The sequence below is a fragment of the Micropterus salmoides genome, unplaced genomic scaffold (assembly GCF_014851395.1).
Source record: "Micropterus salmoides isolate LMB-PRFRI ecotype aquatic unplaced genomic scaffold, ASM1485139v1 Ms_hic_scaffold_12, whole genome shotgun sequence".
Classification (NCBI taxonomy): Eukaryota; Metazoa; Chordata; class Actinopteri; order Centrarchiformes; family Centrarchidae; genus Micropterus; species Micropterus salmoides.
Window position 1 is genome coordinate 4,538,245 of NW_024040263.1, and position 16,386 is coordinate 4,554,630.

At 40.0% G+C, this 16,386-nt stretch overlaps 1 protein-coding gene across 2 annotated transcripts in view; it reads right to left on the reverse strand.

Moving 5' to 3' along the window:
- LOC119898741 (protein sidekick-1-like) overlaps positions 1 to 16,386 on the reverse strand; it is a 240,671-nt gene that overhangs the window by 70,362 nt on the left and 153,923 nt on the right. For both annotated transcript variants that reach the window (XM_038712948.1, XM_038712947.1), the window contains 7 exons: positions 16,090 to 16,284; positions 14,929 to 15,045; positions 14,647 to 14,814; positions 13,644 to 13,746; positions 13,334 to 13,507; positions 8,553 to 8,689; positions 7,345 to 7,492 (listed from right to left, as the gene is read on the reverse strand). In XM_038712948.1, the coding sequence (XP_038568876.1) occupies positions 7,345 to 7,492; positions 8,553 to 8,689; positions 13,334 to 13,507; positions 13,644 to 13,746; positions 14,647 to 14,814; positions 14,929 to 15,045; positions 16,090 to 16,284 (1,042 nt within the window). The remainder of the gene's footprint in view (positions 1 to 7,344; positions 7,493 to 8,552; positions 8,690 to 13,333; positions 13,508 to 13,643; positions 13,747 to 14,646; positions 14,815 to 14,928; positions 15,046 to 16,089; positions 16,285 to 16,386) is intronic.

Here is a 16,386-nt window from a genome sequence, read left to right on the forward strand (position 1 = left end):
ACACACACAAAGAGAGAAAGAAAGACAGCAAGGGAGACAAATGGTTTTGACTAAGTTTATTAGGCTTCCTGTAATGAGAATATCAGTGTGTGCACAGCATTCGTCCCCTTCATCTGGTATAACATATCACATATATGGACAGTTTGCACAGGAGCTGTATATTAAGCAAGTAGACAAAAAAGGACTTTTATAACAATTATCTTTATAGCAAATTCTCTTTCTCAAGTATCTTCGTCTTTTCTAGTCTGGGGTCACGGACTGACTGACTGTCTACAAACAAATGATCATGTTTGTCACCGGAGATACACGGGACAGAGCTGCTACTTATTATAGAGAATCATCTCACAGCTTAAGAAGCTCTGATTAATTCTTATTGAATTCTTGGCTCATCTCTCTCATCCCTCGTTCTCCTGGTGTAGCTTGCACTTTCATTTAATACATTTGCTTTTCAACTCTGGCTATATAGTTAATTTATTTCAAACAAACCACGCTGCTGCTGATGGAAACATTGAACGCATTGCTTCCAGGGCGCCAGAGGATTTCTCCTGGGAATGATCGAGCTGACACTGGGTGTTTAAAACAACAAATGAAAAAATGTTCATGAACTTGGTATAAGTTTGCTGTTGTGTTTTATCCACTGGCGCCTTAGAACAACAAACAGGCATTTACTGTCTATATGTTGCAGATTACTGTTTGTATTCTGTTTCATATCATACCTTGAGGTTTTCCTTCTTATTTATCTACCAGCAATCTTTGTCTGGGCAGTTTCTATTTCAACCTCAACCCTCTCACAATATCCCCATTAGACCAGCTATACAGTTTGACAGCAACAGATAGTTAATTCACTATTATTTGCGAATGAGCAAAGAGCTTGTCTTTTAATTTCCAGTGAGACAGAGTGATCCCTCGCTCTTTCTGCCCTCTTTAACTCTCTTGTCTCTCCGAACCTTTTTTCCATCTTTCCTGCGACATTTTGATCCCTTTCTCCATTTTTTTCTCTCCCATCTGCAAACTTTCACCTTTCATCCATCATGTCCTTTGGCCTCAATTATTTCATCCTTCTATCTTTTACCCATCTCCTTCCCTCCTCTTCTACTCTGTAACGCCCCTCTCCCTCCTCCCCTTGCAGCCCCACCCGTGATTAAAGCTCCCAGCACTCTCATGGTTGGTAAAGCACACAGGCTGAGCTGGTCAGCCTCTGGCTTTACTGTAAGCAGCTCAGCGAACGTAATCAGAGCCATATGTGCTCTCTCACATACACACACACACATATAAACACACCAAACAAATTTCTCCCAGCTTAAGACAGACTGCTACATCCGATGGTCTTTTCCCTTCCATGGATTATATCTGGAGATTTACATCCCTCCAACCTCCCTCGCTACCCGTCTTTGCCCCATGTCTCCCTCACTGATTCCCTATGAGCTATTGAGCCATTAGCCTTGCTATAGCAGTGTGAATTTGTGTGTGCCTATAAATATGTGTGCACATCTATACATCTATAAATGCACGTGTGAGAAAGCAGGGGTGTGAGAGCTGTTAGCTATAGACTTGAGCAGGCGGATATATGGCACAGGCCAGTGGTTTTACAGCTGTGCTTTACTTCCATTAGGTTAGGCACTGTCATACAGCACCAGGTGCTGTAGGCATACACATGTACACACACATACACACACAAAGGCTAATGGGCCTTGTGTGAATGAGATGGGCATTAGTGTAGCAGTCGGGAAATGAGGTATATATAATCCTCAACTATGCCACTGCTTTTGACTGCAATTGATGATACACATTAATGCACACAAACTCACGCTACACAAACAACCACACACCCATACAGTACTAAACAGATGTGGTCATTCACTGTTTAAAACACACACACACACAAATGCACACTGACACACTTATATTCAACAGCAGACACTCCTTGTGAATTGCTTTAATTCCCTCCCAACCATTAGTAGTAGTAAATATTCAGCATTGGGTTCAGCATGAGGACATCAACTTCGCACTAAAGATTAAATATATGAACCCCACCCACCTACACCCAGTACGCCACTTCACATCCACCCAAACACCTACAAACATTCATACCTATACCCAAAAACAACTTTGCCTGAAAGCTGTGTGACACACTTTTTCTGTCCCTTGTTATTAAGGAAAAGGGGACATTTTCTGCAGAAGATGTGCATGTTTTCTAGTGTGTGAGTGAAAGTGAGGGGGTTGCATGTATTTAGCGAGTCCTTCTGCTGTGGGAATTAGTAAAAGTTTCTATCTGTGTCATTCTCCACAGTTTAATGCCCACTAGTTTTCTCACTAAATCCATAGACTCTTAAATTTAATGGTGTTACCGGGATGTTAAATCTGCCTCTGTTCAAACAGGGTGGTAAAATTTAGATACAGTAGGAGTAGAAAATAGAGAGAAATTAGAATAGGGCAGTAGAAAAAAAAGGGAGAGATGAAAACCAAATGTGACATGATTGGGTAGAACTAGCCAAATAGATGAGCTTATTTTCTTCTTGTTTGACACAAGTATGGTCTGCTTTAAATGTGGTGCTGTTTTGCCGCAGGCTAAACGCTTCACAGATGGAGGAGGGTGACACACTAAAGAGACTCTGTCGGGGAAATACAGAAACATTTGCTGCTGTATATGTGCTTTAAGTTTGTCACTTCAATAGAAAAATAGATTTATAGTCACATTACCTGACTGGTCAATGCCATTTTTTACCAGCAACAATGTTTCAAAACAAATCAAATGTGACACTAGATGCTCAGTCATTATTGTTGTAGTTATATGTATATAATATGTTTTATGTAAAAAATAAAACAACAAAATGTTGGATGATTTTACATCTATTGTACTTTCTGCCCTGATGTTATTTTCACACCTTTAATACAAGGCAACTAATACTGACACTCACAGCTATACCTGCTTCAGTCAGTGTTTGTGTATACCTATGATAAAATATGTGTGTCTGTGTGTGCGTGTGGTGGGGGGCAGCAACACTGTGCATCAAAGCAAGAAGTCCATCAGTTTATCGGTTTGGCTAATTTAAAGCTGATTAGAGCTTTCACAAACAAAGGGTAATCGATGGATTAAGTGCCAGTTGCATCTGATTACCTTCTGCGATGCTGAAAAGAAACAATATTCTTGCAGAAGCCCTCACTGTTGTTCAGGTGGTCTTTTCTAGTATAAGCTTAACAGACATATGTCTCCACAAACACTGTAAACAACAAACGTTTTGTGACTATTAGAAAAATATCACATATTACATTGAAGATTTTTGGTGAAATCAGCTGAAGATGACTTGTGTCACGTTAGTTGGCACTCTTGAGGATTATAACAAATGTTTAAGCATTGCTAGTATAGCTGGCAATAACGGTCGCTTGTCCACCACTTTGGCGGAGACTTAAATACCTCAACAACTATTGGATGAGTTGCCATAAAATTATGTACATACAAAATTTGTTTAATGTTAATAGCCTGCCTGGTTGAGTTAGCAAGGTTATTAGGTCATTTTTGTATAAAATGCAGGCATGCAAACTGGTCAGTGGTAAAAAAAAAGGTGAGGATACGCAAGCAGATAAACACACAGAGACAGAGGGGTCTGTTTAAGCTTCCATGTTTGTATAGATGCAATTGTCTACTGCAACAAGAGAAAGATATCGACAAGCATCACTTTGTGTTGAAAAGCAGTGGGAAAAAAAGGGCTCAGATTAGGGGTGTGACGATACACTGAGCTCACGAGAGGAGATGATGCACGATATTGGTGTCAACAATACAAGACAAGAAGATGTTTTAGCATTACTTTATAGAAAGCATTACTTTATAGAAAGCATTACTTTATAGAAAACAATTAATGCTGAAATATATGAGTTAGGGGGTCCTCTGCCAGAAATTTTTCAGCATTAAACATTTAATTTCCTGCATTCTGGTGAAATTTTCTGTACCAATTTCCTTTCCTGCAATAATTTATGGTGGAAATGACTTTATTTATGTAAAAGGGAAACAAAATTCAGGCGGCAGGTGACAATTGAAAATCTAAAAATATAAGAGAACGGAAAACTTGGCCAAAAAGAAATAAGCAACAATAAGTTGTTAACATTACTGACTGGTGTGTGCACGTTTTGGGGTCATTTCATAATTAGTAGCTTGATTTTTTTTTAGCTTAAGTTAAATAAATTCTGTCATTCTGTGGGAAACACTGTTGACCTTTATTTTCATGTAAATAATAACATTTCTGGCAGGTGTATACATCTTAGAATAGAATAGAATAAAATATTTATTGTCATTGTTCCTATACAATGTAATTGGATGCAATCCGATCAGTTTAACATCAGTAAAGTGCAAACAGGTAAATACTGTTACATATATAAGAGCCTCTAAAAGTAGCTTTAAAATATATAAAAAAGAGAAAGAAGATCCTACAAGGAAATTAAAACACATCATACACACACAACATTCCACTTCATGACTCATTCATCAATATTGCTTAATATAGTAGTTTTTAGTGCTTAACTAAGGCTCAAGGGTTAGAAGTTAGAGGGCATAGCATGTCATCTCTATTTACGGGAATAAAGGCTGACGTGTTATTGTGTAGGTTAACTGAAATGATGGATCTTAAAGCATTACGTTTAATTCATTTTATTCAGTCATTTCATTCGGACCAAATTAAATGATTGGGCTTGCTTATTAAAGTCCTGCCACACTTTTTTTCTTTTTCCCACAACATTTGATTCATTGATTGCTGTTGGGATGTAAAGAACATTTCAACAAATAAAAAAGCCCATCTTTAACAGTGAAAGAAACAACATCACTATTTTAAAAATGTAGTAGTTTTCTTTTATTATAAAAAATGTCTTTAAAAATGTCCTTGCTTTAACAGAAGTTGGGTTCAAGGTAGAGGTCTGAGGTTATTTATTTCTCTACTGTAAGCCCAAAGAACAATATTTTCCATTTCATTCAGTCTAGTAAGCTATAATTGTATAGGCCAGGTATTAAAAAAAATCATATTCACCTCAAATAACTTAAGATGTGCCAACATCTAATTTTAGGAGACATTTTCTGTGTATGTTGACAGTGAAGAAAACATTGAGCGAGGCAAAGAAATGCCTGTAATCTCTAGCATATTGCTAGACAAACAATGGACAAAACTCTTCCTCATCTGGCAGAGCCTTTGTCAGTGCAAGCCATATCTCTGTAATTGTCTTTTTGCTCTATAGAATAAAGTATGAAAATAACTCACTATGCTATGGGCACTTCTCGGTTTAGCTTTGGCCACAGTTAAACACATAATTCAAGATTGACATGTTGGAAAGCACATAAAGAAATCACATCATAAAATCTCCTTATGAAGCTCCTCATTTTACATTGTATGTCTATGAGAGTGTGTATGGTAGAGTATTTTGTTACACATCCATTGTTAAAGTCTAATGTGCACTATTTCTGACTGAGCAAATGAGAGCAAAGGCAAAGAGTAACGACATGCCAATAAAGCCTACTGAATTGAACAGAATCTTGACAGATGCTCTGAACTTCTGATGATGCCCGGAGTTCAAGGCATTTATGCATCATCTGTCTTTCCTCTGCTAAAGCTTCCTCTTTAAAAACGTTAATGGTGTGAGTGTAGATCATGCATGAATAACTCTGTGTGTGTGTGTGCGCTCCATCTGGAGCGTCTCACACACACACACTCTTCAAGAGAGTTTCTGCATTTAAAGGTGATGTTTTTCAGGTTTTCTCACATTCAGTCGTATCCTCTTAATGGATGTCCACCTCCCAGGACAAGAGAGAGAGGTAAAAGAAAAGCAGGGTAATGGTGTAGAGCAAAGAGAAAAAAAAAGAATGCTGGTATGATAAAGATCCTAATCAGGACAAGAACAAAATGGGAGAGTGCAGAAGCAGCTGGAAGTTCAAACTTTAATAAGGGCTTTTTGTCATGAATATTACAAGCTTCTTCTTCGCTCTCTGTCCTGTTCCCTCACTCTGTCCACTTTACTGCATTTTGTCATCCATCTCTTGTGGAGCTCCATTTTCCTCTGCCTCACTCTCCCCGTGTGTCAAGTGGAGCACGTGCGTTGGCTTCTGCGACTGCTCGTGTCTTATCCAGGCAAAAATCCAGCAAATGAAGAGCAAAGTGCGGATGGTTACGTAGGAGACAAACTCTGAGGAAGAGACGTGTCCATCTGCTCTGATACACTGACCGATGATGACTTGTCTGTCTGCCAGTGCTTCATTTAGCGAGGATCAATCCAATCTATTCTCCAGTGGCCCTAACAACCAACTCTGGACTGTGGAGGACACAAACAATGCACTGGTGCATGCAGAAGAAGAAGAAGAAGAGAGGAACAGGAGGGCGAAGAGTAATGACTGATAACAGGCAGAAGAGAAGAAGTGGTAAAGATATTAAATGAAAGAAGAATAGAAAATAAAGGAACTACAAGACTTTAATCTGAGATGTGTGAATGTGTGATGGCAGCGTTCACAGCCGCTGTTGTTGCTGAGAGTCTATTTGGCAGAACTACAACTGGCATCTGCCTGTGGTCACTCTCTTCAGCCAGTGTGTGTGTGTGTGTGTGTGTGTGTGTGTGTGTGTGTGCGCGTGTCTACTTTACAATGCATAACCACATCTGTTGTATTGTGTGTGAATGTTAGAGATTTGGCGTGTGTTTGTGTGTGTGTATATTCAGGGGCAAAATTGTTAAGAGGCCTGCCACACCTCCTCCAACACTCTTTCCCTCTATCCAGTTCCATCAGTGCTAAGGCATCATAATTACCCCCATTAGTGTTTTCTCTTGGGACAAACATGCAAACACACACGCGCGCGCGCGAGCACACACAAACACAAAACATCTGCACAGCAATCTATTTACACAGTCACGTAGACGTCTACAGCATGGATGTGATGAATAAAAATTGCCAAAGGAAATTGATTCTAAACAAAAAGTGCAGCTCCCTTTATCCTCTCCTTGTTAGAATCCATCCCTGTTTCATCACCATTCTGAATCATCACACACACACACACACACACACACACACACACATACATACACACACACACACGCCTTTTGACTGTAGAAAAGTTCCAGTTTATTCATTCCCAGTTTGTGTAAGTCAGTGTGACCAAGTCTATTACACAGAGATGGAACAGGCAAAGAAATTGTTTCATAGCATGTTCTACATAAAAAAAATCGGTTTCATGCTTTTTAGAAATCATCATTGAAATAGTAGTGTGGCTTGTAAAGGATGTGTTTAATAAAACCGGTAGTGCAGAGTGTGTGTCCCTAGATGTGTGTTGATGTGTGTCAATGATTGAATGTGTCTTTGAATGCACCTCAGGCACTTACCTCTGCGTCTCAGCACTGTACTGACCCCTGCCTACTTGATTGACAGCACAAAGTCTGAACTGATAGGTCCTGGCAGGTGTGAGCCCGCCCACTGATACCTCGGTCACAACAGGATCGACCTCTGATAGGTAGACCTTCCACGGTGAGTCTAGACAGAAGACACAAAGATTAGAGGCTGATAATATCAGGCTGAGGGAGGACAAACAGAAACACGGGGACATTAAGGACCCATAAATCAAGAGGAAAGGTTCAAGCATAGATAAAAGAAGCAAGTAGGGAAGGTAGATAGAAAGGGGGGTGAGCTGGGGAGAAATGTAAAATAAAGAAGTACCACTGGATGCAACAGAAAATTTGGAGGGAAGACAGGGATTAATAAAGAAGCACAGATGCTTCTGTATATTGTTGCCAGCTTGTTGCCAGCTTATCTTTCAGTCTTTATTCTGAAGATATCACAGACAGAAGCACTATTATCATCGCAAATGCGTATCTACGTAAGTAAGAAGGATAGTGTGCGTGCCATTTAAAGCAAGCCCAGCGAGTATATTGGAGCTATTGCCTGACATGAAAATATATTGCATTTATAATGCCTCATTCATTGGTAATCAGTGTGCACAAAACTCTTGTCCATTCCTCACTGTCTGGAGTCAGTGTTTACTAAAATTGACCAGACATATTTTGTTATTTTGGTGTGTCTTTGTGAATGTGAAATCATATTCCTGCTGTGTCCCTAAAAGTTATCGGAATTAAGTTTACTTTAAATGTCAAACTATATTAACATTTGACATTTGTCCATCAGCTCCTACAGTCATGTACCAAATGCTTGGCTCTGCACCTAACGTCCAGCCATCCCCTTAGCTTACAGCAGGAGTCCGAGTGGCTCTACAGCCATCTCCCTCCAATCTGTTTCTCCTGTCATTCTGTTCCTCAGTCCCCCTCTCTCTCCCTCTATTTCTCATTTGACAAAGAGCCAGCCTGCTGTTAAAACATCTGTGGCAGAGAGAGGGTGAGAAAAAGAGAGCGAGCATGAGAGAGGGTAAGGGAGGGAGGGAAATAAGAGTTTATTTATAGGGAACCTGGATGTACATTTACGCAGCAACACCAATTTCCGTATGTCTTGTAAATGAGTGTGTCTCAATGCCTGGTAGACAGCACGTGAACAGCTGTCAGGGACTATAAAGTATACCCACGCTGCGCACACAGATACGTACTATTCTCAGAGAGCTCCAGAAGGTAATACAGAAGTGGGGAGTTCCCATCAAAGGGGCGTAGCCAGGACAGGAGGACAGAGCGGGAGTCAGAGTCATTGAGACGGGCAGTCAGCGAGCGAGGAGAGTGAGGCAGCTCACTGAACACAAAAAAAGACAAGACACCAAAACATCAGATCCAAGTTTGACAATTTTTGTTTGGCCATTTGATCAGAACAACATTTTGGGAAACACCCTTATTCACTTTCTTGCAAAGAATTAAATGAGAAGATTTAAACAACTCTCATATTTGTATGGTAGGTATGACGCTACAGCAAGCAGCCAGATAGCTAAGCTTAGCTTTAAAGACTGGAAACAGCTAGCCTCGGTCAGTTTGAAGGGGATAAAAGGCTGAGATTTGAGGATTTAAAGTGGAATGAGGGATGAGATGTGCAAATGTGAAACATAGCCAGGGCATGGTCTTGCAGTGCCTTATATGTAGAGTCAGTGACATCTGTAATCAACAGGATCTTGCGGTTTATTTCAGGCATGCAAACTGGTCAGTGGTAAAAAAGGTGAGAAGGATACGCAAGCAGATAAACACACAGAGACAGAGGGGTCTGTTTAAGCTTCCATGTTTGTATAGATAACTTGCAATTGTCTACTGCAACAAGAGAAAGATCTCGATACGCAAGGGCATCACTTTGTGTTGAAAAGCAGTGGGAAAATAAGGGCTCAGATTAGGGGTGTGACGATACACTGAGCTCACGAGAGTAGATGATACACGATATTGGTGTCACATTAAACATTTAATTTCCTGCATTCTGGTGAAATTTTCTGTACCAATTTCCTTTCCTGCAATAATTTATGGTGGAAATGATTTTAATTTATGTAAAAGTGAAACAAAATTCAGGTGTCAGGTGACAATTGAAAACCTACTCTGCCCCTGAATTGCTGTCAGGTTTAGCCATTAGGAGTGAGGATTGGTTAGTCATATGCAGAGCCCTATAGAGAGATTATTTCTAAAGGGCTCTGGGCATATGCAGCTGTAAATCTGAAAAGCTAATGCTAATTTGCTTGACTCGCAGATATAACCAACTGATTTACTTATGCAGGGAAAAATGGAGGGATGCAAGAACAAGGGTAATGTGGGACGACAGAACCAAATGTAAACGATTTACAGCATCTTTACTGAGGCACGTGTAGAGGAAATTACAATAATCTAGACGGGGGAAAAAAGTGTAAACCAATAGTAGATCCGTAGGGTAGCCAAAGGTAACAAAATCCACCTACCAGCACCTCTAAAACTCACTCAATGACAAGCAGCATGGTTTTACAGGGTTTTATTTCACAATTTCTCAGCCACAAGCAGCTGTCAAGCAACCAGCGAGACACCAGGAAGTTACTGCTCCTAGCCAAGAAAAAGCACATAACACCCCTGCCACATCTTGACGTTTTTATATCAAACTAATTGAATATAATAGAACTGTGTAATTTGTGAGCTTTAGAGGTGCTGGTAGGTTGATTTTGTCACCTCCAGACAGAGGCAGGGTAGCTGTTTCCCACTGTTTCCAGTCTTTCTGTTAAGCTAAATTAAGTTAAATGACTGACAAAATCATGTGTCTGAACACATTTATGCATTTGTGTTTCATAAACAAGTCTGCGACAAAGTGACAAAGATCTTTCATTCCACACATATTTGTCTCCAGTGTAATGTTTTTCTATTAGATATGTGTGGTGGAATAATGTTGGCTGTGACACCCAGGATGGTTCCTGGGTCTGGTCCAGGATCCATTCCAGTGGGTGATATTTTTAAATATGGCTGTGGTCTGCATATTTTTATTGTGATATTTTATTCTGTGCGTGATCTGCACCACAGCAAATACATTTCATCACATCTATTAAAAATAAATTCTCCAGACATTTGGCCATCGCCAGTGGATATTTGTGTATCCCTGCCATGATAGTAACAAAGAAAGCAACACAGATATATTCATGAAAGCAATAAAGAGTGTCCAGACATTTGATTATACTGATTTCAGCGCATCATAACCCTCTATAAAAAGCATGACTTGAATGAGGAGCAGTAATGGATAGCAGATCTCAGTGTCGGTCTATGTAAAGGCTACAGGTGATAGCAGAGATAACAGGAGCGAAGATATGAACTCACACAAAGTAAATATAATTACACTGAAAACATGATGACAGACACATTACCATGTACCTAAACTAGCTGCATTTCATATTCAGGAGCTCATTAATTATTTCTAAACAATCATGGATGTGTGAATATCCTGTCTAAGAACTTCTCCTCTGACAAGCTGCAGACTCTTGTTGATTTCATGAGATTATACAGAGTTAAAACATTATTCAGTTTTTGATGTGCCTATTACAATATAAAGGCTGCTCATTACCTGATAGTTCTCTTTCACATTTGCTGTGTGTGTGTGTGTGTGTGTGTGTGTGGTTTTACATTTTAATATTGGACTTGGTATAAAGTGAGAAAATGAGGGCAGAGAGAGTGGGAGGAAGAGACATATATGAAGAATAGGACTTAATGTTAGAGACGGAGAGTCATAAGGTACCAAGAAGAAGCAAGGCCGGTGGTGAATGAGGCAGAGAGCGAGCAAGGGGAAATGAGAATGATGTTTTCTTTTCTGAGCTGACACGATCATATTAATTAATGGATGAGCTTAGAGAATGTTAGAGCACCTACCTTCACACATCTCACAGAAAATACACATACACATAAGTACACTCACGAACACATGGGTGGGTCTTGTGGGAGTTGAACCAATAACCTGCTGGTAATTAGTCTGTCTCCTCACCCGCCAGCGTCTGTTAGCCTTCATGACCCATTGATACTGAGCTAACGAGAATGTCAGTCACACACATGGAACCATGCACCCACACACATACGCACTCAAACACACACACACTCGTACAGAAATCTCTTTGTTTTTTTTGCACCGCCATAAACGAGACCCACTTCCTCCCTCTGAGTTTGACATCTTTAACCTCTCGTCGTTGTGTAATTCAGAAGGATGTGGACTCGCTCTCCTACCCTGCAATTGTATTAATATACAGTATCTCACAAAAGTTTGGGACCATTATCATGTTGGAATACTCGTATGTCTATTTCCCAAAGATGCAACATGGCGAGGCCTGTTCTGAGTGGAACCTGTCCTGTTGAACCGCTGTTTGGTCTTGGCCACTGTGCTGTCAGGGTCTTGGCAATCTTCTTATAGCCTAGGCCATCTTTATGTAGAGCAACAATTATTTTTTTCAGATCCTCAGAGTTCTTTGCCATCAGGTGCCATATTGATCTTCCAGTGACCAGTATGAGGGAGTGTGAGAGCGATAACACCAAATTTAACACACCTGCTTCGCATTCACACCTGAGACCTTGTAACCGGAGAGAGAAAATGGCTAATTGGCTAATTTGGACATTTTCACTTAGGGGTTTACTCACTTTTGTTGCCAGCAGTTTAGACATTAATGGCTGTGTGATGTGTTATTTTGAGGGGACAGCAAATTTACACTGTAATACAAGCTGCAAGCTAAAAGCTCCACTCACCACTTTACATTATAGCAAAGTGTCATTTCTTCATTGTTGTCACATGAAAAGATATAATCAAATATTTACAAAAATATGAGGGATGTACTCACTTGTGAGATACTTTTATAAATATATTATACAAGTGCCTATTACATAACATAAAGGCCTCTACCTAATAGTGTTCTCTCACATTTGCTGTAATGTGTGTTGGTAATGTCACTGTATCCACTTGAAATATGTGTGCGGCATGCTTTAATCTGAGCGTCAGGAATGCCTGCTCATACCAGACACACAATATGACATGTTTGGAATGTGTTACACTTGCACTACATGTATAGGGTACCTGACATCCAATATGACCTAATAATAACTCCCACTAACTAGCCAACATCTCACACCTTACAGTTTCAATGGTATAGACCTGTATTTGGTTTGGAGGGTGTCTGACCCCTGACAGAACATGGTAATTATTCGAAACAAGCAATTATTTCATTAGAGAATCGCTGAAATTAACTAAATTTATGTTTGGCACTGTACTGCTGCTTCTCCTGAATCATGTTCTGCACAGTCAGTAATTTTTACTATAATGCTCAACTCTTACTCCCTGTCAATCCTGTCTGCAATTTAAATCAGACAGATTGCTAGATATGGATTGGCTGTTTGTTTTCCCGCTTAATTGCAGCAGATATAGATATAGAAGATATTGCTGTGCATAATCACAAAGAAGAAAACAATTCACGCTGTTTATTAGATAAATGCCTGTTCTGTATTTCAGAATAAATGTATATAAATACGATTTTAATAATGTGAAGATCTAAAATCAGAAAATGTTCTGAAGATAATGTTCAGAAACAAAGCATGTCTACACTATATGCAGCAAAACAAACTGCAATGTGCTTGCAACTTAAGAAAGGAACAGAATTGTGCTTATTTGCTTTCTTGCCAAAAGCTAGATGAGAAGATTGACTCTTATTTCAGTAAGTTACTACAGGCAGCAGCTGGTTAGCCTAGTGTAACACAGAGACATGAAACAGTGGGAAACAGCTTGCCTGGCAGTGTCCAAACGTCACAAAATCCCTCTACTAGCACCTCTAAAGATCACTAACTAAAACTCATCTTGTTTGTTTAATCCGTACAAAAACTGAAGAGCAAAAATGACAAGTTGTGTTAGGTTATGTGCCAGACCGAACCAACGTAGGCAGAAATTAGGTGGTCAAAACATCTTCGCATGATTCTTTTAACTCACATGACTTCGAGACGTGCAGAGCGAGAATCGTTGCCAGCCTGTGATGTCACGGTGCAGGTGTAGTCCCCGATGTCACCGGACCATGTCTGGCCAATAGTCAGGGAGCCCTGGCGCACAGAGACACGGCCTCCACTGGTTGGAAGGACCGGGACTCCACCTCGATCCCATTTAAAGCTGCAACAGAGAACAAATACATATCTTTGGTACTGTATGTATTTACAGACAAACAGAAACTACTGAAATCCATGGAAAACAGAGCAGGGAAGCAAACACTATAAGAATAAGTATACATGTATGTAAACACACAAACCTGATATTGACTCTGGGGTCATGTGTAGCACTACAGTCCAGAATAGCAGTGGTTCCTTTAATAACACGCTGGTCTGTAGGAGGCACAGAAATGACTGTCCGACCTGCAAAATACCAAAGAGAAATCCAGAGAAGAAGAGGAAGAGAGAGCGAGGAGGAGGAGGATCAGCAGTGACACAGGTGAGATAAATTTAGAGGCTGAAATGACATTTGTTAAGCATTCTCTTATTGCTAAACAATAAGATTGTTTTATTACACACAGTCTTGTGTACATTTAAATGTGTGATGCTCCAGAATAATGTGACATTAATTTGTCTACAATTTAGCTCTGAACTACTGAAGCATGCATGGTTCATGTTTCACTCACAAATACAGAGACACTCACTAAATGGTGTACTGGTGAAAAACAAACGTGGTTCCAGTGTGAAGTGCATCTGTTATGTCCCTAACTCAGTCATGGTACATTTGGGACGCAACTAGGCTACCAATAGGTGAGTATTGTTTTTATACATCACAGTATATCCAAGGGAGGTTAAATCAAGGCCAACTGGACGTGGCTGAAGATACTTGAAGAAGCCTCAACATCTTTAATTATCTCTGCTGCTCTTGATTCAACCCTTCTTGGATAACTATCACCTGGAATCTTCACATACATCTATACATCAGGCACTCAGAGTTTAAATATATACACACACACACATACATACATACACACACACAAACACACACACACATATATATATATATATATATATACACAGTATGTATATATATATGTCAATAAGTTTACCAATTAATCAATCATCCTCTTACCCTGGCCAATCAATTTCACCATTGCACCAGCACACTGCATCGATAACCACTCACACTGCTGTTCATTAGTGTGAAGCTAATGTGATAGGACGGCTACAGATAAATTAGTGTTTCATGTCTGTTTTAGTCTGTTTAGCAAATGTATATTGAGTTGTTTAACTGTGTATAGTATGTGTGTGTATGTGTCTTACTCCAAACAGTGAGAGTAGCAGTGGTGTTAATGGTTCCCTCTGAGTTGGAGGCAATGCAGGTGTATTCTCCTGAATCCTGGAAGCTGATTGGCTGAATCAGCAAACCACCTGACTGCAAAAGTGTGAAACCAGGAACCTGGACAGAGCCACTAGCTAAGACCTGTGATCCTAAAGAGAGGGAACATTGTAAAAAAAAAACTTGAGATAAATGAAAGTCATTAAGCACATTTTAAAATTACAATTACAATGTCAGTGTGTAATGCAGAGTGTGCGGGCCGTTACCTTTCCTCCAGGTGATGGCAGGTTTTGGAGCTCCACTTGTCTGGCAGGTAAACAAGGCTATGTGCCCATCAGTTACTGTTTGGTCAGACGGAGGGAATGTAAATGTCGGGGCCACACCTGAAACACAGGGAGAGAGCATGAAAGGAAAGAATACAGAGAGATGGCTACTGAGAGGAGATTGGTGGGGAAAAAAAGAGTGAAGCTCATTGGCAAAGAGTAAACAGAATAATGGAAAAGAAAGGATGACAGTATTGATCTAAACACAAATGCTTCCCCTTTGATCAATGTGGCCTTTATTCATTACCTAGCATTACGTGCATAAATGTGGGATGTGGTGGTGTGGAGGCTCCATGGGGACTTTTAATTATAACGCTCACTAAACAGAACATAACTCTACTGAGACAAAGTGGTACGTGCAGACGTCTGCAGCTGACACGCACTGCACACTATCATGTCAAGGCAGAGTGTTCGGCTGACTCTGACTACCACTGGAATTTTAAATGCAAAACAGTCTTTTGTTTCAGGTGGGGCTGTGATTGGCTAGTCATGCCAAACAGAAGAAAAACTACACGTACACGGTTTTATTTTCCAACCTCAAACTCACTTTGCAAGGCAAAGCAGCAAACAAGGCATGTGATTTTCAAATGACTGTTGCAAATGTCAACATGTATGGTATGGTCAAATGTAGAGGATAAAGTGGGACGGTAAGAACAACAGAGGTGAAACTATTAGTTCATTAATCAAGCAAAAATAGCAATAATTCACTACTTCCGTCTTCTTATCTATGAGGAAACAGGATATTTTTAGATTTTGAAAAAGAGGCTTTAGGAAACTATAAAAGGAATTTATTTTACTGTTTTCTGAAACTAAACGATTAATTTATAATTTGGAGACTAATCAATAATGAAAATCATCTTTAGTTGCAGCTCTAAAAAACAATTACTGCATTTATGAGCTGATACAATGAATGTGACACACAAATATTGGAGATGAAAGAGGAGTATGGTAGAAGAAGAGTAATTTCAGGGAAAGAAACAAATGAGAAAGAAAGTTAAAGGGAATGACAACACTGGCATCAAGAGAGGGTGAATTAGCCAAGACTTGAGAACAGAAGCAATGCTGCTATAGGTGTGTACATACACATGTGTCAGACAAACTCACTAGAGACAAGGAGTTGTGTGTGTGCCTGGGTTTCCCCGGCAGCGTTGCGAGCGAAGCACTGGAATATTCCTCCGTCTCCCGGCTGCACCCTTCGCACCGTCAGCCCGGTTGCTGCTGTGACCTTGTATCGAGGGTTGGCCAGTTTGGAGAGAGGCACCGCATCCTTAAACCACTCTATCCTGGGCTGAGGCACACCTACACATGCGCATGTAGACAGGGAAAATAAATGAACAGACGGACGGAGACATTTTTCAATTTCCTTAATAACAAGCCAGCTGACCTCACTGCTGAGCAAAC